The sequence below is a fragment of the Filicampus tigris genome, chromosome 2 (assembly GCF_054856515.1).
Source record: "Filicampus tigris isolate MCC_2025a chromosome 2, RoL_Ftig_1.0, whole genome shotgun sequence".
Taxonomy (NCBI): Eukaryota; Metazoa; Chordata; class Actinopteri; order Syngnathiformes; family Syngnathidae; genus Filicampus; species Filicampus tigris.
The window spans coordinates 19261051-19287464 of record NC_141218.1 but is presented as its reverse complement, the minus strand read 5'-3'; the positions used below and the strand labels follow the sequence as shown (position 1 = coordinate 19287464).

The 26414-nt window shown below is 41.4% G+C and overlaps 1 protein-coding gene and 1 long non-coding RNA gene across 4 annotated transcripts; one reads left to right on the top strand and one right to left on the bottom strand.

Moving 5' to 3' along the window:
• Positions 1-994: 994 nt before the first annotated feature.
• Positions 995-4669, bottom strand: LOC147151703 (single-stranded DNA cytosine deaminase-like). 3 transcript variants are annotated; one of them, XM_086022420.1, is made up of 6 exons: positions 4616-4669; positions 4339-4498; positions 4003-4246; positions 3791-3909; positions 3461-3686; positions 3242-3371 (listed from the first exon to the last, which is right to left on the bottom strand). In XM_086022420.1, exons 1-6 carry the CDS (start codon positions 4627-4629, stop codon positions 3361-3363), a joined length of 774 nt encoding a protein of 257 aa, XP_085878546.1. In that variant the 5' UTR covers positions 4630-4669; the 3' UTR covers positions 3242-3360. The 3 variants fall into 3 exon arrangements, with proteins under 3 accessions (XP_085878524.1, XP_085878534.1, XP_085878546.1); XM_086022398.1 differs by having other exon boundaries at positions 995-3686; XM_086022408.1 differs by having other exon boundaries at positions 995-3572.
• A 14736-nt stretch (positions 4670-19405) lies between these two features.
• On the top strand, positions 19406-20734 carry LOC147151702 (uncharacterized). Its single transcript, XR_015085830.1, has 3 exons — positions 19406-19566; positions 20082-20405; positions 20484-20734. It is a non-coding gene; the product is annotated as an uncharacterized LOC147151702 (long non-coding RNA).
• Positions 20735-26414: the final 5680 nt, after the last annotated feature.

Below are 26414 nucleotides of genomic sequence, written 5' to 3'. Positions count from 1 at the left end.
TGTTTGAATATTGCCCGGACTGATGGCATACTTTCTTCAAGCGCCAGAATGTTAGAATTGTAACAATGGATGCAAGTTCAGCAAACAGATGTGAAATCAGGGCCTTGTGCAATTTTTCTGCATATCGAGCTAAAGGAGCCAGGATCAGTACGTTTCAATAAGTGAGTAAATGCTTAAAATATATTTTATTGCGATTGGTGCAAATGCAGTGAGAAACACTGAATATTCCAAATTCATGAATGAAAGAATGAAGAAACATCCTTCAAATGTGTCATTCCTTTAGAGCTGTGTTCTCACTGCACACCACCAAACAAAAATGCCACACAAAGTAGACCTACATATACTGAGAAAATGAGAATTGTTTTCCCAGTTTACTTACTAATTTACTTAGTGTGAAATTTGGGCCTGTTAAATTGAACACAAAGCTAATGTTTTGTATGAATGGCAGCATGCAGATACACATTAAAGAAGCACTGGGCAAGAATTCCACCTCAATGCATTTTTTTCACAACTCTTTTGATGAAACATTGACTTACAAGTCGTGGAATGGGACTTTTGTCATGCCCTCTGTATCGTTTTTACTGGCACTAAGCAACTTTGAGGAGGATGGTAGCAACGCTGGCACACAAAAAAAATACAAATGTCATGAATGGCTTTACGGCATACTCACTTCCTCCTTTCGCTATAAGGACGGAAGTTGATTTGAACGTCTACGCACTATTACTGGTGTCATGGCAGAAGCCCCAAAACAAAACAAAAAAAATATTGTTTGAACAAAATTAGATTCATTACCTCATCGCTATTCACTTTTCACACAGACACTGGAAATAGAAATATAATTCACTCCAACTTGCAGGCCAGCGAGAGCTCAGGATTTCACGACACCATGCGCGCCTGGGAAATTTGGTTGACTTTTATCAAAACACGACCGCGTTTGTACACATGGCGTATATCAATAATAATCAACAAAAACGGACATATGACACAGTGTTGCTTTAACTGTACATTTTGCCATTTTATTGTTCTGCTTGTCACTGGAAAAGATTACATTATAGATAATAGATTATTATCATTATTGTTAGTCTCTCAAGGCACCCTAATGTGCACAGCGAGCACTACTTTACAGAGAGCAAAGACAAATAGTTTGTTAAAGAAATAAACACATGAACAAAACGGTTGGTACCTATGCAATCAAGAAAGAAAAAGACAACAACAATGACTGAAATAATTCTTTGTGTGGAGTAAAAGTAAAGATCGCAACTAAAATGGCACCAAGGTTCTTTACATATTATGAGGGTTTCAAAACTTGTAGTTTTGATAACAGTTTCTCTCGCTTGCCTCGAGGGCCAGTAACTCAAATCTCTGTTTTGTCCTGGTTGAGCTCGAAGAAATTCACTGCCATCTAAATTACTCTCCTTCAGAAGGGGCTTTCACCACTGCAGTTATAAGTGAAGAAAAGTAGTTCACAACACTCAAAATATGTTCCTCAAATAAGCCATACAATATTTTTAAGAGGGATGTGGGAATTGGATCTAAAAGGGAGGTTGTTGGGTTTACCAAGGAGAACGCTTGACCACGCGTCAATCAGGGCAAAACCATCCAGTATTTCCTCCGATAAACGTGACAATTCAAGTGTGTTCAAAATTACGTTCTGAGATAAATGACTGGAACTGATACCATCAATCTTGTTTGTGAAGTGGCTTGCAAAGTCCTGGCAAAGGCCCCCAGATGGTGGCATGGGAGTTTGTTTTAAAAATTGGTGTTGGTTAAAAGGTCGATGGTGGATAAAGCGAATTTGTGATTGTTTTTTTTTTCTGTGAGGAGTTTGAAAAATGGGAAACCCATGCCTTTTTGACTGTGTTATTGTAGGTTTTGAGTTGTTCCCTAAATACTTCATGGTGAACTGTCAACTTGTTTTTTGTCCACCTCCTCTCTTCACTCCTCCCATTTATTATTAAAAAAAAAAAAAAATGTTGACCTTTCTTAGTGCATGAGTGGCGTACGTTTTATTTGTATTGTTTTGTGAAAAGTGGAGCCATTGAGTCTGGTCAGTTTAGTTCGTTTGGTTTTAAAATTATATGTTATTAAAATGGATGTTGTAAAAACAATTTAAAAAACATACATCAGTGGTCAGAGACTGCCAGCTCACAACAGGGGGCGCTCTAGTTGACAGGATGTAGATTATAATAAGATCCAAGGTGAGGGCACACCTTGTTGTGAGTTGGCTGTGTGACGTCAAAACCCTATTGTACGTGGTGTGTATGACTCATAGTAATTCTGAAAAATCATTGACAAAAGAAGTGGAATGTTGGGGTGAGCTGAATACTGTGAGACAGAGGATTGGCATGATATTCAAACAATTTGTAACAATTAAAAGAAACCTCATTTGAGTTCAATGTTTCTTTAATCAGTTACGCAGTACCGTCTTTCCTCTTAACCCCCTTGTGGAAAATAAAGTTTTAAAATGAGCGAGCAGGCCTTATGAGAACAACAGCTGAATCAGTACCAAGCCTTGTTTCTGTTAGCAAAATCCATCCATCCATCCATTATCTGTACCGCTTCTCCTCACAAGGGTCGCGGGGCGTGCTGGAGCCTATCCCAGCTGTCTTTGGGCAGTAGGCGGGGGACACCCTGAACTGGTTGCCAGCCAATCGCAGGGCACACAGAGACAAACATCCGCACTCACAATCACACCTAGGGCCAATTTGGAGTGTCCAATCAACTTACCATGCATGTTTTTGGAATGTGGGAGGAAACCGGAGTGCCCGGAGAAAACCCACGCAGGCACGGGGAGAACATGCAAACTCCACACAGGGAGGCCAGAGCCGGGATCGAACCCACGACCTCTGAACTGTGAGGCGGACGTGCTAACCAGTCGACCACCGTGCCGCCCGTTAGCAAAATCATCTCCAGTTTATTGTCAACAACCAGGTAATTTATACTGAAGGTATTGTCGAGAATATTCAGCAGAGCCAGATTAATGTTTGTACTAAATGTGCACTCATCAAAACCACATGTGATGGGAATTTGGAGGAGGCAGGGCCACCTCTCACTTGGGTTGGGGATGTTATTGTGTGGAGCCCTATTGGAGGTTATGGCTGGTGGAAGTTGAAGGTGGACAGTAGGGGCGGACCGATCAATGAATATAGATTTACTGACCGTTATTTTGAGAACGCATTGCAAGAGAGCAGGGTGAGTTCAATATTCATGGCTAAAAGGCGAGATCCAGTGAGATTTGGGTGGAGGCGGTCCGGTTTGAAAAGGTCCAGTCTATTGAGAAAAGTGGTGAAGTTGTCCACATAGGGGATGTCTTTGCTGTGACAGTATCTTTTAAGCCAGATGTGGAGTTGTCTGATGCGGCTAAACTTTACCTCTCCAAAGGAAGGGGGAACAAAGGGACCTGAGACTATGACATGCTTCTTTGAATCCTGGATGGTGCGTATGAGGGAGATGTAGTCACCTTTCAGTTTCTCCGACTGCTGCAGTTTATGGTCCCACGTTCCGACGTGCGCAACCACGGCAGAGAAAGACGGGTGTCGAGCCAGCAGATGGGGGATGACCTCGTTGACGTCCTGAACGAGTGCACATGGGTGACAGGAAGTGCTGCATCTGCTAATCTCCACATGCCGGACCAAAGAGGTCCCGACGATAAGCACACATTCCCCGTCCCATGTGCAAAAGTAGTTCTGATATAAAATGAAGATTAAATTATGCACCATGTCTGATTGAAAAAAATGATATTTTGTAGTTTCACTCTCGATTATACCGACAGAGCTTGAGTGCCAGTTACCTGTTTGAGAATATCCGTCAGTTCTTCTTGATAATGAACATGGTTTCCAACAATGTCGTCCCAAGGCGGGAAGGGCCTTTGTCGATGATCAACAAAGGTTTTCCAGCAATATTCAAAATCTATGGAGAATGGAGGAAAAAAGGTTTGGTATTTTCACAAGACTCTGCAGTAGTCAGTTCACTCGTTGACACAGTATACTCAGTCTAAATTACGTTTGTTCTTCATGACTTCGAGGTGCACTCCAACGTCACTCAGCAGTTGCAGGCCCTTGCGATTTTCCTTGATTTCCACGCAGTAGAGGCGGGACACAAACATGCGAAGCTTTACGTTTGCATTGTTCTGGAGGAATGTGACTAATGCCCGGGAACAGTGTGCACAGGGTGACCAGGACAAGTAACAAGTGACCATGTAGTTGAGTCCACGATGCGAGGTTTTCAGGTAATCCAGAAAACGCATCTATGTGAGAGAATGAGTATACAAATAGATTTTAGTCAGTATTTGAAAGGGTTCCTTTGAGAAAGCCCTTCAGTATGTTTCTCCATGCTGACCTCTGCGTGCACTTCACCAGAGTCACTGTGGAAATATCCAGATACAGGAGAATCGCCAGTTTGGTCACTTAATGCTTTAAAGCACAGGTAGGCTCCCCAGCGTGGTCCCAAAAGTGCATTTTTGTATTGGAAAAGAAAGCGAGCGCTGCTCAAAATCTTACTGAGGCAAAAGGAAAATCAGATGTCATTCATTCAGTGGCCACAATATGAGGTAAAATTATAGGATGTAACGCAGCCTTTCGCAAACATTGCAGGCAATACACACATCTGCACCTACCCCGGTTCTGCCATTTTGGTGACGAATGTAAGCTTTGCATTGCTTCAGAAGACCGGCACCTATAGTGATCCTTGCTCTGTTAGGAGCGTTGCTTTATAATCTGAAATCTCACCCCGCTGGTTTGACTTGCCCAGTTTACCCAATCAAGTGCAAGAGCGTATGCACCAGCTGATACTTATCGTTTGTTTCGTTTCTCTTTGCCCACGTGCAATCAGTATTTGTGCCAGTATTTTCACTTCAGTGAATGGGCCCAATTTGGGGTAATGTGTGTTACTTCTGGGCTGTCACAACAAAAGCAGCTTTTGTTTCCCTGGTCACATTAGCTACTTGCTTGTTAGTTTATATCTGTTGCAACATCTTTATCTATTGATCAATAAAAATAAAGCACTCTGGATGGAAAACTTTGATCCTGCTATACACATTCCTTAAATTCTAAGAGCGTTGCTATTCACCATTGACGTCACCTTGATTGATGGGATTGACATGTCCACCCTGTTGAATCGTTGTCGATAGTTATTGTAGAAAACATTAACATGGTGTTCTCACACAACAATATATAGTTAAATGTAATTTGAGCAAATTTGGTATTCCGGAAGTGTGAATTAAAGTAGTAGCCCTTTGCATTATCCAGTACTTAAGGAGTAGCTTTGAGTTTCAAAACTAGAGGGTGACTCTTAACAGTCCTCATCTTATAAAATGCAAGGCTTTTTCTCTCTCGTAATATTAAACATTTAATGTCATTGTTACTTCATTGTATTAAGACTTTTCTCATAATATCATCAAATCAAAGCATTTTTCATTGTCCTTAAATGACGATTTCACCATAATATCAAGGAGTTAATCTCATTTGTAATTAGTCAAACTTTTATTTCATATTGACTTTAATCATATTAAATGTTTACTTTTTTCTTGTAATATTGATTCTTGTAAAACGACAACTTTTTTCATGTCAAATTATTAAATGTACATCTAATAAATTCTTTTTTGTATTCATACAGTTTTTGTCACACTTTTGTTTTACCCCCATAATTCTTCATCTCAAATTCTTAAATATTTTGTGAAATTTAATTTTATTTTTATGACTTAGTTCTAGAACTATGAGCAACTTTATGTAATATGATTATATTCTTATCTTAAACATTTAAACATTGCCGAAATTATGAGTTTGATCTTTCTTGTAATTGTACTACTTCTTTTTATCAGTTTATTTGACTAAAAATTGACATTTTTCTCATACTACATTAATATTAGGAAATTCTTTTATGAAAGGATTACTTCATTTTTCTAGAAATAAACTTTACTTATAATATTATGACTTTAATGTTGTGAGTCATGTTTTGTTCTATTTAGTTGCATGTTGCACTTTGGTCTTTGACCCTCGTTGGTGCCAGTGATTTTCCCTTCATTACTTTGCTTACTTTTAGAGTTTTTTTTCCTGGCTTCTCCAACACTTTGACTTTGGACTGACTTCCATTTATTCTTCTTTTCTCAGCCTCGATGTGGTAAGAGCTCAGCCGCTGCCACGCCCGGTCCTCTTTCTTTTGCTACTTTGTTTCCATGTTTAATGAAGTTAATTTTTTCACTTTTGTGTCAGTGTCCACTTTTGCCTCAGAAGTCCAAAGTATGATTTCATTCTTGGAGAATGAGCATAGTGACTATCATTATTCTATTTTAAATACAGTCTAAAAACTATCATGTTTATGGTATTCAAAAAAAAAACAAAGGAGCTGTTTGAATTACATAACCCCCCAAAAAACATGCTAATCTTGCGCAATGACAAAGATCACAGACATGTTTTTTTTTTCTCTCTTTTTTTTTTTAACTCCTGTTACCATTTCAGTTGTCTCTTCCTTTAGAAAACATTCATCTTTTTATTGTCACAAATCTTGGACCCTATCAACTGAGAATACAATAAACACATTTTAATAAACAGAAGGAGCATGTAAGACGTGAAGTAAAATAAAAGATTCAAACAAAAAGCCACGATGGCAAAAGGTCAACATGTAGTGAAGTGGAATAGAAACTAAAACTAAACGAATGGTGTGGATGGAGCCACAGCAGAAGGAGGCATATGGGAGGAGGCCTTGAAAAGAAATGAAACTGAATCTAACCTATACACAAGAATTGAATGAACCACCGATGTGACAGACCGGTCCGCCTATCCACCTATGACGGACGACCATTTTGTAGGCGATAAGTAGACGGTAAACTTAGTCAAATAAAAATCGTCGGACTAAGCATAGTCTGAAGCCCATTTATTTTCCCATCTATGTAATTGTCTATTTTAGCGGAGTCACGCATCCGGACAGCTGAATTCTTCAACTGAATTTTGGGACAGCTGTCAAAAATCGTGACAGCTTGCAGATTGCTTTTGACACCTTAAACACTCCTTTGAAAGCCTGACTGATAAGCAACTCTAGTTGCCTGGTTGTTTCGGTGCATCTTTGAACACAGTGGTTTGGGGATTGAGGCCTGTGCTGGGACAATCTCAGGTATGAAGCTTTTGTCTCAAGTTTATAGCAATTGTTACAAACGGGCATACTGCTTGGAAGCCAAACTCACCTTTTAAAACACAAACACTCATTTGGACATCAACCTTTGCTGTCAGTGTCAGGTTTTCCCTTTGAATCCCGATCAGGCCGATTCATATCCCTCGTGAATATTCATGCACGCTATCAAAAGTGGAAGGAGTTCAATCTGTTGGCGCACCAGAGTGCTAATCACATCTCAGGATGGAGGTGTGACATTAACAAGGTGCTCCCCAGGGCCGTCCGCCACACACTGTCATTCATCACACCCTGAACCTTGTAACCCCACAGTATTCACACAGGCTCATATGCAAAGTTATTTCTGCATGTTTGCCTCTTATCTGTCGCCTCTTTTTTATTTTTTTTTATTTTGCTGTCACCAGAGGGACGACGTGTTTCTATGCGCCCGCTTTCACTGAAGAGGGCAAAAACGGGGCCTGCCTGAATTTCACAGTCAGCGTTGCTGTCTGTTCTGTCACTGCATGTGTAATGCCACACACCGACTTGCCATCTGCACACCACTCTCACAAGTTCACACTTGAGATATTTACACTACCATAAAATCCTGGGACTCGACAATGTAATTGTTTGGCCTGAGAGACTTGTTGTATCCAGCTTGCTCGCTTTCGTTTACGGCCAAACCTGAGAAGTACAAGACAATACATCCCGTGGCACTGGTCAACACTTTTCTCGTGATTACTACTACTACTTTGAAACATCTTTTTAAATGTGGTCTTTTCTTGGATAAATTACAATTATTGAATATTGCAGTCGGAATCGCCAACGAAAGCCCGTTTGAAATCAAAGGCTGATCATCCCTGAATGGATGTGTTGAACTGAATTTAAATGTTTCTTTACACCATTATTTGAAGCTGTGTCCTTTCAGAAATCTCCTGCGGTAACTAAGTGATGTATGCACAGCCAAAAAGTGTGTGCGGTCAGAAGGGGTCAAATATGGTGTATTACTGCACCGAATTTGAAATCACAAGAAGAGACAAAACACTGGGCGGCTGCATTATATCCAAATAAACTGTGTTGTGATCCGATTAGAAACAAATGTAATATAAGAGATAAACAAGCTGCATAGAACAGGAAGTAATCAGACTCTAATCTCTTTGCCCTGGAAAAAGTCACGCCCTTCAGATGCAGGGAAATAATGTCCAACCTTGATGTTTTAAATCAAACATTGACACTGTGTTGCACTGTGCATTCGATCATACGTAAGGTCTGAATGAGAGAGTAAAAACAGGTACTTCCCTGCCTGCCTGTTGTTGATGACACCATTAAGCGGAGGAATAATTGCAATGTCCAAATTGTCCTTGGGCAGAAAGTTAATATTCTCTACTTATCAATAGTAGTCATGCTTGACTGGAGACACAACTAACAGGCTTTGTGGTTTCATATCTTATCACCTTAAGTACGTCATCCCACATGCAGTATATGCATTTCTCAATAGTGTTTACTACAACTGCAATAGCCACATTCCCATGTAATGTTCTGGGAACTTGTAGTTCTTGTAAACGTATAGTTTCAAGAATGAAAATATTGCGATCAGGTTTGATCAATAGTGTAGACCCCACCCCAAAGGTTCCTGGATCCCTAACAGTTCCTTCTTTTCGCCTGATGAATTAGCCAAAAGCTAAATGTTCAAATAGTTCCCATGGTCCTCTGAAAATCCAAACCTGCAGATCTCGTGCTTATCATTACAAATTTTATCAAAGGTACACCAGCCATGCGTCCTTCCAATCAGCATTTAGTTTCCTTGCTTTTTTTTTTTTTTTTTTCATTCTTTTAATGAAATCCATTTTTAGTTCTACTGCATGACTGTAACTGTTGATATGTTTTTTTGATATGCAACTGTGCTGAAAAACATGTATTAGCACAGCTGGAATCATGCTCGTAAAGGCATTGGTGATACGTTCCTTGGGATTTTTGTTTTGTATGTTTCCCTGAGGCGGCACGGTGGTCGACTGGTTAACACGTCCGCCTCACAGTTCAGAGGTCGCGGGTTCGATCCCGGCTCCGGCCTCCCTGTGTGGAGTTTGCATGTTCTCCCCGTGCCTGCGTGGGTTTTCTCCGGGCACTCCGGTTTCCTCCCACATTCCAAAAACATGCATGGTAAGTTGATTGGATACTCTAAATTGCCCCTAGGTGTGATTGTGAGTGCGGATGTTTGTCTCTGTGTGCCCTGCGATTGGCTGGCAACCAGTTCAGGGTGTCCCCCGCCTACTGCCCAAAGACAGCTGGGATAGGCTCCAGCACGCCCCGCGACCCTTGTGAGGAGAAGCGGTACAGATAATGGATGGATGGATGTTTCCCTGATACACCACCATTGACCTTCAAATTTACCCAAAGATAAAAGTCAAGCGGAGTGATATCTGGGAATTTGGGAGGCCACTCCACAGGACCACCTTGACGAATCCAAGCATCTGGAGCCTGGTGAGCTAACCATTGATGCTTGTGAATACCATTAAGAGAAGGAGCTCCATTTTGCTGAACGTAAAATAGGAAGTTACGACCAAGGGAGGGATTGAAAAATCTCTTCTTGCATCACGTAAAGATGCAAATGTGACTGCATCTTAAGCAAGCCGTTCGTATGCTTTCAAAAGTATACTAGAACAGCTGAAATTTATTTATGGTTAATAAGATTTCCTTTAAATAAATAATTTGCTGGGCACCATTTAATCTCCGCAAGGAACCTGAAAAAAAAAAAAAGACAAGGGGCATTTTGTAATGTCATTTAGCGATGAAGGAAGCAAGTTAAAGATGACGTTGAGGGAGTGACGGACTGACGGACCAAGCCGGCCTGAAATAATGACGATTGATGGTCTTCCGGGTTCTGCCGCTGGCGAATGATGAAATTCACTCACGCGCCCACCGCTGGTTAATTGGTTACTTTCCTTCTGGAAAAGATTTCATTTTATCTTACAGTTGTGTAATAAAGGTTAAGGGTCACAATGGTGGGAACATTTTGGAAATCATTTCTCTTAGTCTTATTTTTTTTTATATCACAGAATCCTGAAAATTTAACAGGGATGTGTATACTTTTTCTATCCGCTGTATGGGAAAATTACAATGTCTATTGGATTAAAAAAAAGCCAGAAGCTTCTTTTGAACATATTCCCCCCGGGAGCGAGAAACAAAAGAAAACATATCTTCAGGCTGCCATACATTTATCTGGTCACCCACTGTGATGTCAAATAGCCTCAGCATGTACTTACTTGTCCTTAAACAACACTTTCATACACTTACCGGTACATCCCATTGGACCATATTCACAATGCCAAATACATTCATATTTTCTTGAATTCCTGCTGAGCATGAACCTCTAGCGTCTTCGGCAGATTTTTTTTTTTCATCTGAATTGAACTAAAAAATGAAATTCTATAATATTCATGAGATTAGAGTGACTGTATCTTGTCGATGTGAAGACGCTATAAATAATTAAACCTAGACTATTCGTGTATAGTTTTAGTCAGACCTCTTAAGAAGTTTGTTGCATCGTGTAAGGAAATGAAGCGAGTTGGTGAAAAAAACCCAAAATCCAAGTAACACACATAAGAGTCAAAAAAGCAAAATGGGACATAGGCAAAGAAGGAAAGCAGACAGAACGCACAGAGGAAAGCCCTTGAAATAGGTAATGAACAGCTGAGGAACACATACAAGCAAAAACAAGACAAAGAAAGCAGCTGAGAAGCAGCCTGAGTAACAACAGAAAAAAACTGACAGCACATCACTGAGGAACCACTGAGATGACGATGAAGGGAACAACAGGGAACTAGATAATAAAATAATAAGAGCAGTGTGGAAAGCAGCTGAGGGAGGAAAAGCACAAAAAGTACACTAGGAACAGCTGAGGAAAGACTGAGAAAAATGTGATGAGGAGCAGTTGAAGATAAAAGAAAAGTGAAACAGAACAGCTGAGAAACACCCCATCCTTAAAATTGTCAATTTACATTTTTTTCCCATTTTTTCCATAAAATCCATATTGTGAATAGCACACAGTAAAATGATTTTAAATTAAACAAACAAACAAGCAAATGCATACAAACATTTTGCCCGTCCAGACCAAATGGTTGACCAAATTGCCTATAGTAGGGGTGTCAAACTCATTTTTGTCGCGGGCCACATCATAGTTATGATTTCGCTCGGAGGGCCGTTATGACCCGTGTAAATGTATGATCGCCTTATACACAACTAATTGATGGATCACTAGTTTTGAAATTTGATGAACAGCAGAGAAAAAGGTGGAGAACATAACAGACAATAAAATTTTACGATACAGGTTTTTATCTATTTTGCCATCAAAATGACTAAATCGTTGAACTTGGAATGCTGAGAAATGCCATCATAATTCAAATAAGTTCAAATCTAACATTTCATTTCCCCCCTTTTTGTCATCCTTGGTCCGGTATCATCACACAGCTTGGAAGTGTGCAGAGGCGTCCAGGGACAAGTCAAGCCCTTGAATGAACTCCCAAATGAGATTTATTTTATAGCATGTCATTCTGAATATGTTTGCATATTTTAGTCACATTGCCTCGGGTATGTTCATCACTATCATCTGCATCTCCTGAATTCACATCTCTTTAAGTTACATCATTACAGGTTATTGGCAGACGGAATGAAGTGTGAGGTTTAAAAGTCAGAGGGGAACCCGTACTGGAAAAGTGATCAAATTAAAAACAGTGCAGAAAATTGTGATTCATAAATGTGATGTTTAGTGGCTCATTGTAACGAATATGGAACAGTGTCCACTCTATTTGGCTTGTCCAAGAACCACAAATTACATGTCTGAAATGCGGACGGACACATGCCATTACCTCGTGACCCTTTATTATATGTTTCCTAAGTACACTTTGAGGAGGTAATTGAGGGCTGACATTCGAATGGGCTCCAAGTTCGATCAACCATGTAATTGAATAACAACGAGACTGAAGCGCAACTGTCATGAGGCGCCGGATAACTCAATCAACGCACACATCTCAACTCCGTTGTGCAGTCTATGGGTGCTAATAATGGGCTTCACGGGAAGAAACTAGAGAGGATGCAAGTAAATTGAATGTCTGAGAAATGTGATGTTGAATGCTAATGACAGACAACTTAAACGGCCCCCCACTTTGAAACAACCTGAACGAAGTGACTGACAGTCATAATACTGCAAACTTGAACGTTTTGATGAAACTTACGAAAGAGTTACCTCGGCTACCAGAGCATCAAATCAACCCCGACATAGTAATGGACTATGACTGAAGTAATTTTGTGTGTAAATGGTGTATGTCCATATGATTCATAGCACCTCTACACCACTGCAAACTACAAGTTTAATAATGAGCTCAGAATTTAATGTATTTGGTCCAATTAGATTTTGAGGTGTACCAATTATAGTGTCTAATGAGAGCTGCAAGTAAGGAACAGCAGAGGCACAAATGAGCAATGTCAAGGAAACAGCAGAGAAACTGGAAAAAAAGATGGAACAACAACAACAAACCAACTGAGGAAGGTCAGACATAAGAGAAAAAGAAAGGAATAAGGATAAGGAGCACGGCTACAAATGAGAAGCAGCTATGTAGGGACACCCAGGAAACAGTTGATGAACAGCGATGATGCAGTTGAAATACAAACAAGGAACACCGAGGACACGGATTAGGAACAACAGAAAAAGTGATCTGGAACAACAACAAAACGATTGAAGAAGGCCACTAAACGAGACATCTAAGGGAGGCAGGTGAGGGAGCTCAGATTAACTGCTGAGCAATGTCAGAAAAAAGTGACACGGGACAGAAGACGAATAAGGCCCAGCTAAGGAACAGCAGAGATACAACAAGAAGGCAAAAAAAAAAAAAACTACAGAAAAGCATATAAACAAGAACTAAGACAACGCACAGCTGAGGAACAACAGAGAACCATTTGTTGAACCTCTTATTTAACTACAACTGGTTCATGAACCATTTTGAAGCTTCTTTTTCCATCTCTAGAGGGTATTCCCGCAAAGCAATAACCTGGCTGTTCTGCAACACTCCGGCAACAACTGTATAACACATCCCGCCAAAAGTCAGACCTTCAAAATAAAAGCACACAGTATAGCACACAGTGGTTTTAATGGTCACGCTGCATAAAAAAAAGCACAAAATTGTTTGAGTGCAACTCTTAAATAGACCGGGAAGCTTGTTATTGCCTTGATTGTTACTAAAAGATTGCATTGTGGAACTTGTCTTTCCGTCTGTTGAATCCATTTCACACAATATGACAGAAAGTTCTATGGAAAAAAGTTTTATGGAAAAAAAAAAAAAAAGGCCATGATAGAATTCAAAAGAACTCTGTAAATGGTTCTCCTCTCTTTACTCATCACATATATGCCATCAAGACCCTTCAATAAAGGTAAGAGACACTACCTAATTATATTTTATTGTATTTATCTATTTATTTATCAATGTTTTTGTGTGTAAATGTATATAAACGGATGAATTCCGAAAACTGAGGTCGCACTGTAAATAGTGTTGATGAATTGGACCTTCTTGCCAGCGGCACCAGTCAGCTTCTTGTGCGATGAAGGAGGGTGCATTGTGGAGCGTCTTATTGGATTAGTGGAAGACTTGTCTCCCATTGACATTCCCTTTCATTTCTCTAATTGAGTCTATCTGGAGACGTTAAAACGAGATGACAGACGGGGTGAAAAGAGCGTTCATCCAGTCAGTGTGTGCATGGGCAAAAAAAAAACACACTTTAACCCTGAGATCTCGCTTGTGCTTCATGCGAGGATTTTTAGAAATTCGCCTTATTTGTTCTACTTCCATTAAGCATGAAAACAGCTTCATCATCATTGTTTGTACTTTTTGCCTTGTTTTGACATATTGGAGTCGCTCTCGTGGACAATTTTGTTGTTGTTTGCAAAGTGTCCCAATCTAAACAGGATCATGAATGCATATTTGCACATTTGCGAGTCAATTAGAGTGGCCTCACACTTCTGTGTGTAGATTGTTCAGCCACACTTGTGTTTAATTGTGAAGTTGTTTGCTGATGCTGCAGTTTGGCCCCACAATGCCTCTTGTGTATTCTTCCCCCCACGATGTAATTGCATACGATCTGATGCACTGCTGTACAAAAGATGCTCCCGTTCTTTATAATTGTGCACTCATGTCATAACAGCATTTACAGTGACATCTTGTTGATAGTGTCAGGGGGAAAAAAACAAACACACCGTTAGGCAGTATGGTGTACTAATGGTAAGCATATCTGACTTACAGCCATCCTGTGTGAAGTTGGCATGAGGCTTCACTTATATGCAACTTGAGGCCCTGCCTCTTAAAGACAAGTCTAACACATAAACACTGCAATACAGGAGGTCCCCAATATACGAACACAATTGGTTCTGAAAGGCTATTCATAAGATGGATTTTTCGTAGGTTGACACTTATTATATTTCAATCTATAATTGCATATATATTTGAGGCCATTGAAAAAAAACACTATTAATTCCAAGGGGGTATTCTGTCAACAAGCACCACACTGTATTTGATACGTACCTTACTGTAATTGACCTTAGAGCAAAGTCGATGTGCATAATTAGATAGAGGTGGCGATATCGTCACCGAAGATTTCTTATCTTTAGTGGATTCCTCTAAGGGTGCCACATTCCAGTGAGGCTGCTGAGGTGGCATTGCTGAGGTAAAAAGTGTTGATAAGGCATTTGCAGTAAGGCTGCATGCTTATTGGGAAAATATGTGATATGCGATATGGGTGTTGAATGTGTGATATTGATATTATGCGATATTTAACATGCACCAAAAGAAATGATATTTTTATTATTGAATGAAAGAAAGAAATTGTGGCAAAATAAGCAGGCTCAATGTATTCTTAGCTAATTAATTTCAATAACTTACAATATCTACTTTTTTTTTTTAAACTTATCAAGTCTTAGTAATGCCCTAAGATATTGTTCTCCTGTTGGATGGTGATGCTCTTTTAAGGTTGCATCTGACAAGTCAGATAAAAACAAATTATTTAGGCTTCACACGATCAGGATTTTGGAGCAGGTCACCAATCATCGAGTTAAAAAAACGAAAACCGATCACCGATCCGATCAGAAGAAGGCCCAATCCATCCAAACTATATAAACAACTTGTTTATTTACTTTGCAGTTGACCCCGCTATTCGCGGGGGATTGGGATCAGACCAGTCCACAACTAGCCAATAATCGCATATCATTGACCCCTATTGAAATGCATTTGGAAAAAACAGATAAAAAAACAGATAAAACCTAAAGAATTCTCCCCAAAACACTGATGAACATTCAATATATGGAAAATGAGCGGGGAAACCCGACCCCCACCCCGAAAAAAATAAATTATTTAAAATATTGGGGAAAAAAAAAAAATCTGATTATTTATGATGAGAACCCCTGGATTATTAAATGTACGAGATTGCGTTTACTATAATGTCCTACTTTTCGGAGCTGATCAATGACGTCATTGCTCGACCGGCAAAATATGACATTACAACTCATTACAGATTTTGTATTAAACAAATGCAAAATATCTGATGATCCGATCAAGCTGATCAGATCTGTGACAAGTCTAATATAATAATAGTTATTATTATTATCAGGGTGGCACGGTGGTCGACTGGTTAGCACGTCCGCCTCACAGTTCAGAGGTCGTGGGTTCGATCCCGGCTCCGGCCACTCTGTGTGGAGTTTGCATGTTCTCCCCGTGCCTGCGTGGGTTTCCTCCGGGTACTCCGGTTTCCTCCCACATTCCAAAAACATGCATGGTAAGTTGATTGGACTGTCTAAATTGCCCCTAGGTGTGATTGTGAGTGCGGATGTTTGTCTCTGTGTGCCCTGCGATTGGCTGGCAACCAATTCAGGGTGTCCCCCGCCTACTGCCCAAAGACAGCTGGGATAGGCTCCAGCACGCCTGCGACCCTTGTGAGGATAAGCGGTATGGAGAATGAATGAATGAATGTATTATTATCAGAGCTGGGCATTTCACCGGTCCGTTTATCGTCTTCCATCTGCAGACGGGGTACCCTTCCGCCGTCCGTCTATTCGCCTTTTTGTCCGGCCGGACCAAATAGTAATCGCCTATAGGTCAGTCCGTCTTTCATTTTAAACGAGCTTCTGTTAGTGTTTCGGTCCAACTACTTAGACCAATGTTTAATTGAAAATGCGGTCCACCGGAATACACAGTCTGCCAAATTCCCAAATACAGTAAATCAGACTTGCCCAGGTACAAAAATGAAGAGCGCGAGTGTGCCTTTCAATTGTGTTGAAAGTACCGTATATGGGTTGGGGCTCAGTGATTCTTGAGCTTTTTACACAAAGTACCACCATAAAAAAAAGTTAATTAGTACCATCACCACGACCAACAAAATACAGTAGTAGTACAAAGGCCTTAATGTCAATCAAAACTGAGTAGAGCTGCGAGTATTTACAGCGTCTTGTCAGTCTACATAAAATATCACATCGCCGATACATGCCTGTCTTATTTCTTTTGTGTCCGCCTTGCTTCCTTTGAGCTGCCAACTTTGCATAATGACATTCGACTGAGCGAGCGGGGACAAATAAAGCACCGAACCCACTTGTCCTCATTGGATTACATAACACAACGCGGCGGCGTGATGGGAAACATGGCCGGCGTCATACGCACGAGCCTCCCCTCGTGTATAGTGAAATGCATTATTTATGGATGTAAACAAGGCTGCCGCTGTTTTGCCCTGTTAATTAGAGTTGTTGGCTCAAAGAACGAAAGCATCAAGCTGGCCGGTGTCCTCCGCGGGCTTTGCTAAGAAGAAAGAGTTCTGCAGCTGTGTGATTGGCTCACGGGTCGTTAGGTCTTCAATGGTGCTTGTCCTCTGATCATGGCCGCTGCCGCCCCGCATCACAATCGGTCTCCTTGACATCTTGTTTGAAGCAAAGAAAGTCGGGTCCTGTCTGTGGCTTTATAAAAGTACCTCCTGCAACTCAAAAATGTTATACTTTTTTTTTTTTTGCAATGAGTTGCAAACAGCTTTTTCATTCGGTTTCAAGAAGCTGTTACTGTGTTTTTGCTTGAAATGTGTCACGAAAAGAATCTTGAATGACCACTCAAGACACCTCAAGTATTTTTTTCCCTTTTTTTCTCTTTATTGAACATGAATGCGATGAAGATTTTAGAAATACAATGCGAGCAATTCCTACCAGGCAAATGCTACGAAATAACAGAAAACACATTCCTATGTGTAGAGTGGATGAGCCACTTCCTCTTTGGAAGCCATTGCTCCAATGGGAAACATCCATTTTCTATAGTATTTGTCTTCAATTGGGTCATTGATTGGTTAGTTGGAACCTATCCCAGGTGACTGAGCGACATGTTAGTCGCCAGTTGTGGACAAACAATCAGAGGTGGGCATTCCGTCAGTCAGATGGACCGGTCCTATCCGTCTGTGCAGGCGATAAAGGATGAACGGGAAACTTAAAAAAAAAAAAAAAGACGGACTAAGTATAGATGGAAGTGGATTTACAAAGTCTATGTATTCCACTACAACCCGGTCAAGTCCAAATGGACCTCACAGTCCATTATTGCTGATGAAAATGGAAATACGCAAACCAGTTTCGTGCATGCTTGCTCACCGCGGGTGTCTTTTTTTAAAACAACATGTCAGTCGGTACTTGACCTGGTTAGGGTCGATTACAGGGCTGAACGAAAAAACCCCACTTCCATCCTTGCTCAGTCCATCCTTTTTAAAAAACAATTCAAACTCCGTCCCCAAAATGGGCATCCATTCGGAACGGACGAACAAAGCGTTCCATCCCTGGGACGAAATGGCCAACCTATACTAGTGCCCGAAATGCCCAACCTGTACTAGTATACTGGTTACTTTGCTTGAAATGACTACAAATGCTGCCTGGTAAAAACAATTCTCTTTTGCATAATACTGTGTTCTCCCATAAAATGACTTTAGCAAGCTTTGACATACTCAGAAAAATGATGGCCATCATAATAGAATCACCATAGAAGTTTCCCCTCTTCTATAGTTTTCTGAATTAGTCTTTGACAAAACAGTAGGTCATGTGACAAATGGCGCTATTGCTTTTGAAGGTTGACATTGGGACATGCACCTAATTGAATTGAGGTGTGCAAATTTTCAAAGGATAGATTACTTTTGCGAGCAGCGTATTCCATTATTCATTTCCATAAAGTATTTATTAAGCACTGTTGTTTTATTCATGTACTAATTGCAATTGTGCTGGATGTTGTAAATGCTAGCTGAAAGGTCAGGAAGTGGAATCTCCCAAGTGGAACACACTGGTTGTTCTACCATACTTTTAATAACCATACAGACATTTTTTTAAATAACATTTGTTACTATTATACAAGTGTGAAAACAAGCTAAGCATTGTACTATATCAGGAATAAAGTCATTCGACTCACCCTTTGAAGACATCAGACTGAGATAGAGAGGGAACAGGAAGGCGTTTGCAGAGCAGAAATTGCAAGTTTTACCTTTCATTTAATTACAGGATTTTTTAAGTACTTAAATAATGATTACATGATTAGAGTATAGATTATTCAACAGTGAGCGTCCAATGGATTAAGAATAAATACTCTACGGCATTATGGGGACAAATGATATTCTTATAACGTTTTCGGCCATATTTGACTATATATGATAGAACGACTTTACCAAATATGTTCGAACGTCTTTACCAATACGTTGAAACAACTTTATCAATATCCATCCATCCATTATCCCATCCGCTTATCCTTACATGGAGCCTGTCCCAGCTGTCTCTGGGCAGTAGGCGGGGTACACCTTGAACTGCGTAGATTTGAAACAAATTATGAATCAAATGTTGTTGTTTTTTCTTTTTTATACAAGTAGTTTCATTATTATTTGAAAAGTGAACTATTTTAAATATTTTCGACTTTTTAACTTTTTTTCTTACATCAATCAAATTGGCCTTTGAGCACAAAAGTTTGCCCTTCTGGATTAGGTGGTCAAATATGTGTTGATGCACAGTTTTGCACAGAGCTCACTTTGCTGTGCGGACTGCTCCAGCAGCAGCCCATTTATCTGGGTGTGCGTGCGTGTGTGTGCGTGTGTTTATGCATTGACTTCAAACAGCTCCATTCTCTGTAGTGACACAGCAGTCACCAATCTCCACAATGGACCTTAATGCATTCTGACATCATCATCATCATTATCATCATCACAGGCATGGAACATTCAAGTGCGCCTTATTCATAGCAAACCCTCACAGTGGAATTCTTTCTTTCAGGCGGTGCTGTCACTCATATTATTAGGGTCCCGATGTCAACCTCGAGGGGATATAGTTGCAATGACATGCTGCAAATATGCCTCGTAAATTGGAAGTCAACAAAACTTAAAAGTTCAAAGCCATCCTCATATGGGACGTCATGAGAGGGATGAACACCACAGGTGTATATTACTTTTATTTGTGCTTCTTTTTGTTTATTTTTTGTGTTTTTGCTTTGATGTCACCATATAAGGATACCAGTGATGGCAAAGAACAAAAGTGTCATGATAACCATACAGCCAGAAATGTAATTTAATGTGACATTGCAAAGAGTCCAGCTGCGCAATACAAAAGGAGCCATATAATTCAATTTGTACAGTGGAACCGTGGTTATCATGATGTTCCAGAAAGTCAGACTAAAAATCAACCACTTGAAAACCAAAGCAATATGTCCCATAGATAATAAGGCAAATCCAATTAATCCGTTCCAGAGTCAAGAATCTATAAACACAAAATTAATAACAAAAAAATAGGGCTTCACGGCATATCACACCCTGTCAGAAGTTAACCCTTCAAAATAAAAGCACACCAGTGACACTATATTTTCTATGGGCTGACATTGGCTTATTTAGCAGTCATACTTGTGTTTGTCAATTGAGTGTCATGTGTCATCTCCCACGCCGCTTGTCCTGTACAGGGTCGCGGGGAGGTGCTGGAGCCTATCCCAGCTGACTATGGGCGAAAGGCGAACTACACCCTGAACTGGTCGCCAGCCAGTCGCACGTCAATTGAGTGTGACTATGAAATAAAGTGTGTGGTGTTTTGTATTGTGCTATGGTTTTATTTTGGCGGGCATAGTTCCTTTTCTGTCTTGCTTGTTTTTGCTTGCTTTTGTGTTTCAGGCTGGGCGGTTCTCTTCTGGAGGACATCCACTCGCACCTGCAAGCCATCTGCAATCAATTAGGTTTAAAAGCCAGTCAGACCAGCATACAGGTGCCAGATGATTCCTGTTCCAACAGTGGTACTTCAGCTGACACTACAGTTTGAACCTTGTTGTTTGTGAGTGTCTGTTTTTTGATATTATTCTCCTTGACAACAGTTTTTCCAGAGGTTTTGCTGCTGAACCCTGATCCCAGCCTCATTCTTCTCATCATCCCAAGTCCGACTTTCGTACAGAGGACCCGTCACCTGTTACGTTGCTCCGAAGAAACCCATCAACTCATTGCTTGCTTTAACTCACTTCTGGACACAATTCAGATGCTCAGTTTTTGTCATTAAACTCTATCTATACTCTCAACCAGTTTCCTGTTCGCTTTTGGGTCGACATTCTAGAAACTTGTCAGTCCTAACAAAGTGTGGAGAAACTCTGGTTCTACTGCTTGCTTTTATTTAAAGGGTCTGACTTTTGCCAGGTTGTGTTAGAGTTGTTGCCTGACTATGATAATAAAAGCTTGTATTGTTTAATTTTTTTTTTCTCCAGAGATGGGCATTTTACCCTATTGCCGGTCTGTTCCCGACCGGGGTACACTCCTTATTCATAAAAATAATCAGACCCCGTCTGTCCGCGTCCTTTTAAAGCGCTTTTCGTCCTTACATTCCGTCAGTACGCCCCCCACTCCGCACAAAAAAAAAATTTGTGCATGACACTGTGATAGGTTTCATAATTCATAAACATTATTTGAAGCTCATTAGCTGGCTAATTTCCTGTTCACATCCACTCACCGGCTGGGAGTATAGTGAGTGGATTGAATTGTTTACAACTGTTTAAATGTCACCCAAGATAGCATTTAGCTGCCAACACAACCACGGTTGGTCACCAGACTACGTAGCTGACCAGGTAACATCACGAAAATATTTCAGATTGCATTATAACGTAACACTATTGGGTTTTATTTAATAACTTTTGCGTTATAATGGAGTAAAAACTGAAAACATATTGCATCATGTCAGCGCAGTACACTCAAAGAAAGCTGAGTGAATGTATGATGAAGTGGAAGTCTCGTTCTCCTAAAATAACATTTCATTATTTTTCTTGGTTTCTTTTCTTTTTGCAAAATAAAGCAATACAAATTGAAAATGTATTGCGTTATTTTGCAAAAAAAAAAAAACCTGCAAAATAACGCAACGTTATTGTAGGAGAACGAAAGACGTCTACTTCCGGGTCGTAGTATGAAGTGTACTGCGCTGACATGAATTAACGAATTAGAGATATTTTTATGCTCTACAGCTACCCCATAGTCCCAGACAAAGACATAGTCGGGAGACACGGGAGATCTTTCTCCAAGGCCGGAATTGCCTCCGGCATTGCGGCCGTCGCACTTCGTCAAAAAGGGGGAGCCCAGTAGCCCAACAACACGTCAAAGGGAGACAAGGGTCGCACTGCAGTCTCACTTTATTTGACATACTTTCCTCTTGCTTCCTATTCTTCACTTAATATTCTCTCGCTTGCCCCTATCCTCTCGTTCGCCCCAGCGCACACACACCTTCACTCTCTTCTGCCTTCTTCTTCACGCATGCGCACAACACACCCACACTTCATGCACAAGCGGTCACAATACCCGCAACACATGGTGTGACGTGTTGAACCACCAAAGGGCAGACTATATTCCCATGAGTACAATGTTACTGCAGGGAGCACACAGGGAAAGAAAAAAAAAGGACTCCAGTGTTGTGCAGGCAGTTAATAAAGGCGGCTCCGTGGTATCGCAGAAGAGAACAGTGGTTTTGCTTTTTAAAAGAACCCACCGCAACATGTCAGTGGGTACTTGACCTGGCTAGGGATGATTGCAGGGACAGACAAAAACCCACTTCTGTCCTTGCTTAGTATGTCCTTTCAAAAAAAAAAAATCTTGTCCTCCGTACATTCATCCACAAAATGGGCATCCGTCCAGGACGGACGGATGGACCGTTCCGTGCCTGGGACGGAATACCTAACTCACCTCCTTTTTAAACAATTTACAAAATGCTTCTGATGAACATTGATTCTGTGAAATGAACGGCCCAGTCAGAAGTTCTTTCGTGTGAAAAATTAGTGGATGTATGATAACTAGGAAAACATGTCAAAAACCAAATCATATGAAAACTACTGCATATGAAAACCAAGTTTCCATGGTAAATAAAAAAAACTGTATAACTACACAAACTGTATGATTTCCAGCAATACCCATAATAAGCCCGTTCGATGAAAGGACTCGGTGTAACAATCCCCAGGACTTTGCATGGCAGGGGTGTCCTCCTCCCTGGGCCAAGCTTGCACCTGACCACATACCTGGATGGACTAGGAGCTGCTGCTTTAAGGCTCTGCTCAGCCACTTATCGCAAGACGCCCTCAGCTGAGGCAGGCCCACCATAGGTTGATCACTCCTGGGTGTGTGTCTCAGGACTAAGCCTTTGCCCCTGGCGGCCCAGATGGTGTCGCTCCTCTACAGCCACAGCCAATGGCTTGCCCTCTCGGCGGTGTTGGCCAGCCCTTTAATGGCCTGTCTGTGGACCTATCCCCTGACTCCAATTACCCAAAGGAGCTTTGCTGTTGAACTGGCCACAAAACCCCTACACCCCACCTCCAGCGGGCGCACCCTCGGCTTCCAGTCTCTGTCCTCTGCTGCAGCCGCTAGGTTGGAGTACCGCACCTTCTTGCGTTCATACGCTTCTCCGGCGGCATCCTTCCAAGGAACTGTTAGCTCAATGATGTAGGCGAGCTTGAATGTAATCGACCATAGGACGAGGTCTGGACGTAGGGTGGTCGTAGGTCGATCTCCGGGGGGAAAATGAGTCACCGATCTAGGTCGACCTGCATCTGCCAGTCTCTGGCTGCATTCAGTGGGCCCAGGTCAGGGTGTGAGGGCCTTTGACCTGTGCTTTTCCCCCTCCCGAACAAACGATGATGGGTGTTGGTAGGCATGCTGGTTGATAGGTTGGGCATTGATGGAAACCCTCTTGCACTCAAGTTTATCAGCTAGACATCTGAGGACCTGGTTGTGTCTCCATGTATATCTGCCTTGAGTGAGGCTGGTTTTGCAGCCCACCATGGTATGCTTGAGTGTTGCTCGGGTCGCGCACAGGGGGCATGCTGGGTCCTTTCCAAACCATTGTTGCAGGTTTACGGGAGATGGTAGCACATCATACGTTGCTCGAACGATGAAGCTGAACCTGTTGCATTCCATGCCCCAGAGTTCACTCCATGAGAGCTTCCTCTTCTCGACACCCTCCCACCTCGTCCAGCGGCCCTGTTTGGCTTGTGTCACCGCTTTGGAAAGTCTAGTTGCTTCTTCCTGTCAGTGCACGTCCGCTACAACCATGGTTCGTTGATCAGTTGCTGATGCCTTTTGCCAGAAAGGAGTTCCAGTTCCAAGGCCAAAACCTCCTCTGCCTTGCTGGACATGGCCCACTACGTCACGATGGAGGAGAGCAGATTTGGCCTGAAGGACAGCGGTGGCAGGGCTCCACTTCCTCCCTGTTGTCAAGGTCGGAGGGACACCTCTCACTACGGGGTCCCGGGAATCAGTGAGGGACATCTCCAGCCTCACCTTGGCGCACTTGAACTCCTCAACCAAGCTCGAGATTGGCAGTGACAAGGCTCCGTCACTGTAGAGTCCAATGCTGCTGAAGCACTTCGGAAGTCCGAGCCACTTCCTCACATGGGAGTTCACCAGCCTTTCCAAGCGCTTAGAATGGCATATAGGGATCTCATACATTGCCAGAGGCCACTGTGGTCTGGGCAGTAAGCCAAACTGGAGGCACCAGAGCTTCAGTTTCCCTGGCAGCGCAGTGTTGTCGATCTGTCTAAGACCATTGGCTGTGTCCTGCCGCAGTTGTTCGAGTTGCTGGGTGTCTCTGAGGTCTGCATTATACCAACGCCCAAGGCTCTTGATGGGCTTCTCCAGGAGTGTTGGAATTGGCTCATAACTGATGTGTAACCTCTTGTCTGTCAGTTGGCCTTTAACGATTGAAATGCTACGTGACTTGCTTGGTTTGAAGTCCATTCACGCCCACTGAATGTTTTCCTGGAGCTTCTGTAGCAAGCGTCTGGTGCATGGTTTGGTAGTTGTTATGACGATCATGTCGTCCTTATAGGCTCTAATGGGCGGAAGCCGCAGGCCACTCTTGGTCCTCTCGCCTCCCACTACCCATCGGGATGCCCGTATGACCAGCTCCATTGCCATGACGAATGCCAGAGGGCAAATTGTGCACCCCGCCATGATGCAAGTAAGTGACAGTACCGCTCTGGAAAACAAATTCCTGTTGCATCTCCATTAGGTGTCTTCAAAAGCGGAGTAGTTTTACTTAATTTAAGTTTTGTTATCCAGTGGTTAACTGCATATTACACTTAAAATTTTATGGTGGAATGCATTAGCTTCACATTATTTCTGATGGAATTTTTTTCTTTGAAATGAAAGCAACTTGGAAGTCCATGAACATGGCAGAAAACATGGTGTTCCATTTTGGAGACTCCACTGTACACTATTTATTTTTGTTATGTTTTTTATTTTTGAGGTTGCTGGTAGAAACCAACATTTTATTTGAAAACTCAGTATTATCGTTGTAAAAGCAGAATTTTTCATTACCTCCCTTTTGGGTTCTATTTTGTATTCAGCCTATACATTACAGTGCCTAATTGTAGGTCCAATATGCATGAGGAGCACTTCCCACATGTGTGGGCTGGGTGACATATTGTCAAGAAAACACTCGAGAGGAGACACTAGAAATGTGGCGGAAACCCACAGCTGAGATGAGAACACCGTTATTATCCTCTGCCTCACTTCAAGTGGACATTTTCTATATCAGGGTACCAGGATTAATAAGGAGGGGCGAAATGCCACATTTAATTGGACAGATCATTATGATGACACTCTAGAATCCCCCGTTTCAACCAACTAAATCCCACCTAGAAAGCCAAGCTCACGACACACATGCAGAAAGCCACCACTATTGTGTAATTATTACTGTAGAAACACAGACACACTTAATGAAAATATAAGGATGACTATTTACGTACATGAACAGATGTAAAAACAACAGTGCAAATTTCTATCTGTCCAATTAAATACTGTATTTACACACAATGAAAATGTTAGTCTCAATTTACATACTATCTGCATACAGTATGTACAGAATGCAAACATCTGCCTGGCCATGGTCTTGTTCTATACTTGTAATCCACTTTCCTCTTCACCATCACATTGGTACCCTCTGCGGTGGCATCAAAAAAAGACACCAAAAACCCAAAGAAGAAGCAAGACTCATGAGTCACGGTAATCCTTTGAATTCTTGTGTGACATGATGGCTCACGCAATGTGGTTTAAACGTCTAATCTTAATTAAAGCGACACTTGATTGGGCTGAACTTCAACACTACCAGGAATATAATGGGTCTATATGAAAAAAAGATGTCAGTACAGTACTAAAATTCACTCACTTAGAAGAAGCTGTAGTGATTTATGGGCGTTTTAGTGATGACTAAAGCCGCACATTGGCACGCCCATTTTTGGAGCACGTTTTTTTTTTTTTTGTTCTCCATCTCAGGCTGTCAACGTGATCGCAGGGAGGCTTGATCCGTGTTGTTCCTTGTTTTGGTTTGTCACATTCTGTTGTCACCTAGTGTCTGAAAGTGATTCATTGCTATTAAAATTCATTTGCACATTCCTACTCTTGTCCATTTCAAACTGTGGGAATACAAAAGCGGGCGGCACAATATTTCTTTTTTTTCTTTACATCAAATGTGAGCTCCTATGAGGAGAAAACACTATCACCTCCACAAAATCAAACATATTGTGCTGGTCGTTTTTTCTATCTTTTATTTTTTTTAATTACCGGTTGGAGTGGATAATACCAGGAATGTACATAAGAATTTTAGTGACAATTGATCGTAGTTTTCTGACATTTAGCGATGCAAACGCTTTGTTATTTTCCCATAGCAGCCAAGCAGCCATGGTTGTTGCCTCCCGCAGCTAGTCGAGGCAGAATTAGCTTTTGATTGCTAACAGTCAAAGTTAGCAGAATATCTTCTTACCGTCCATACCATCAGCCAGCGA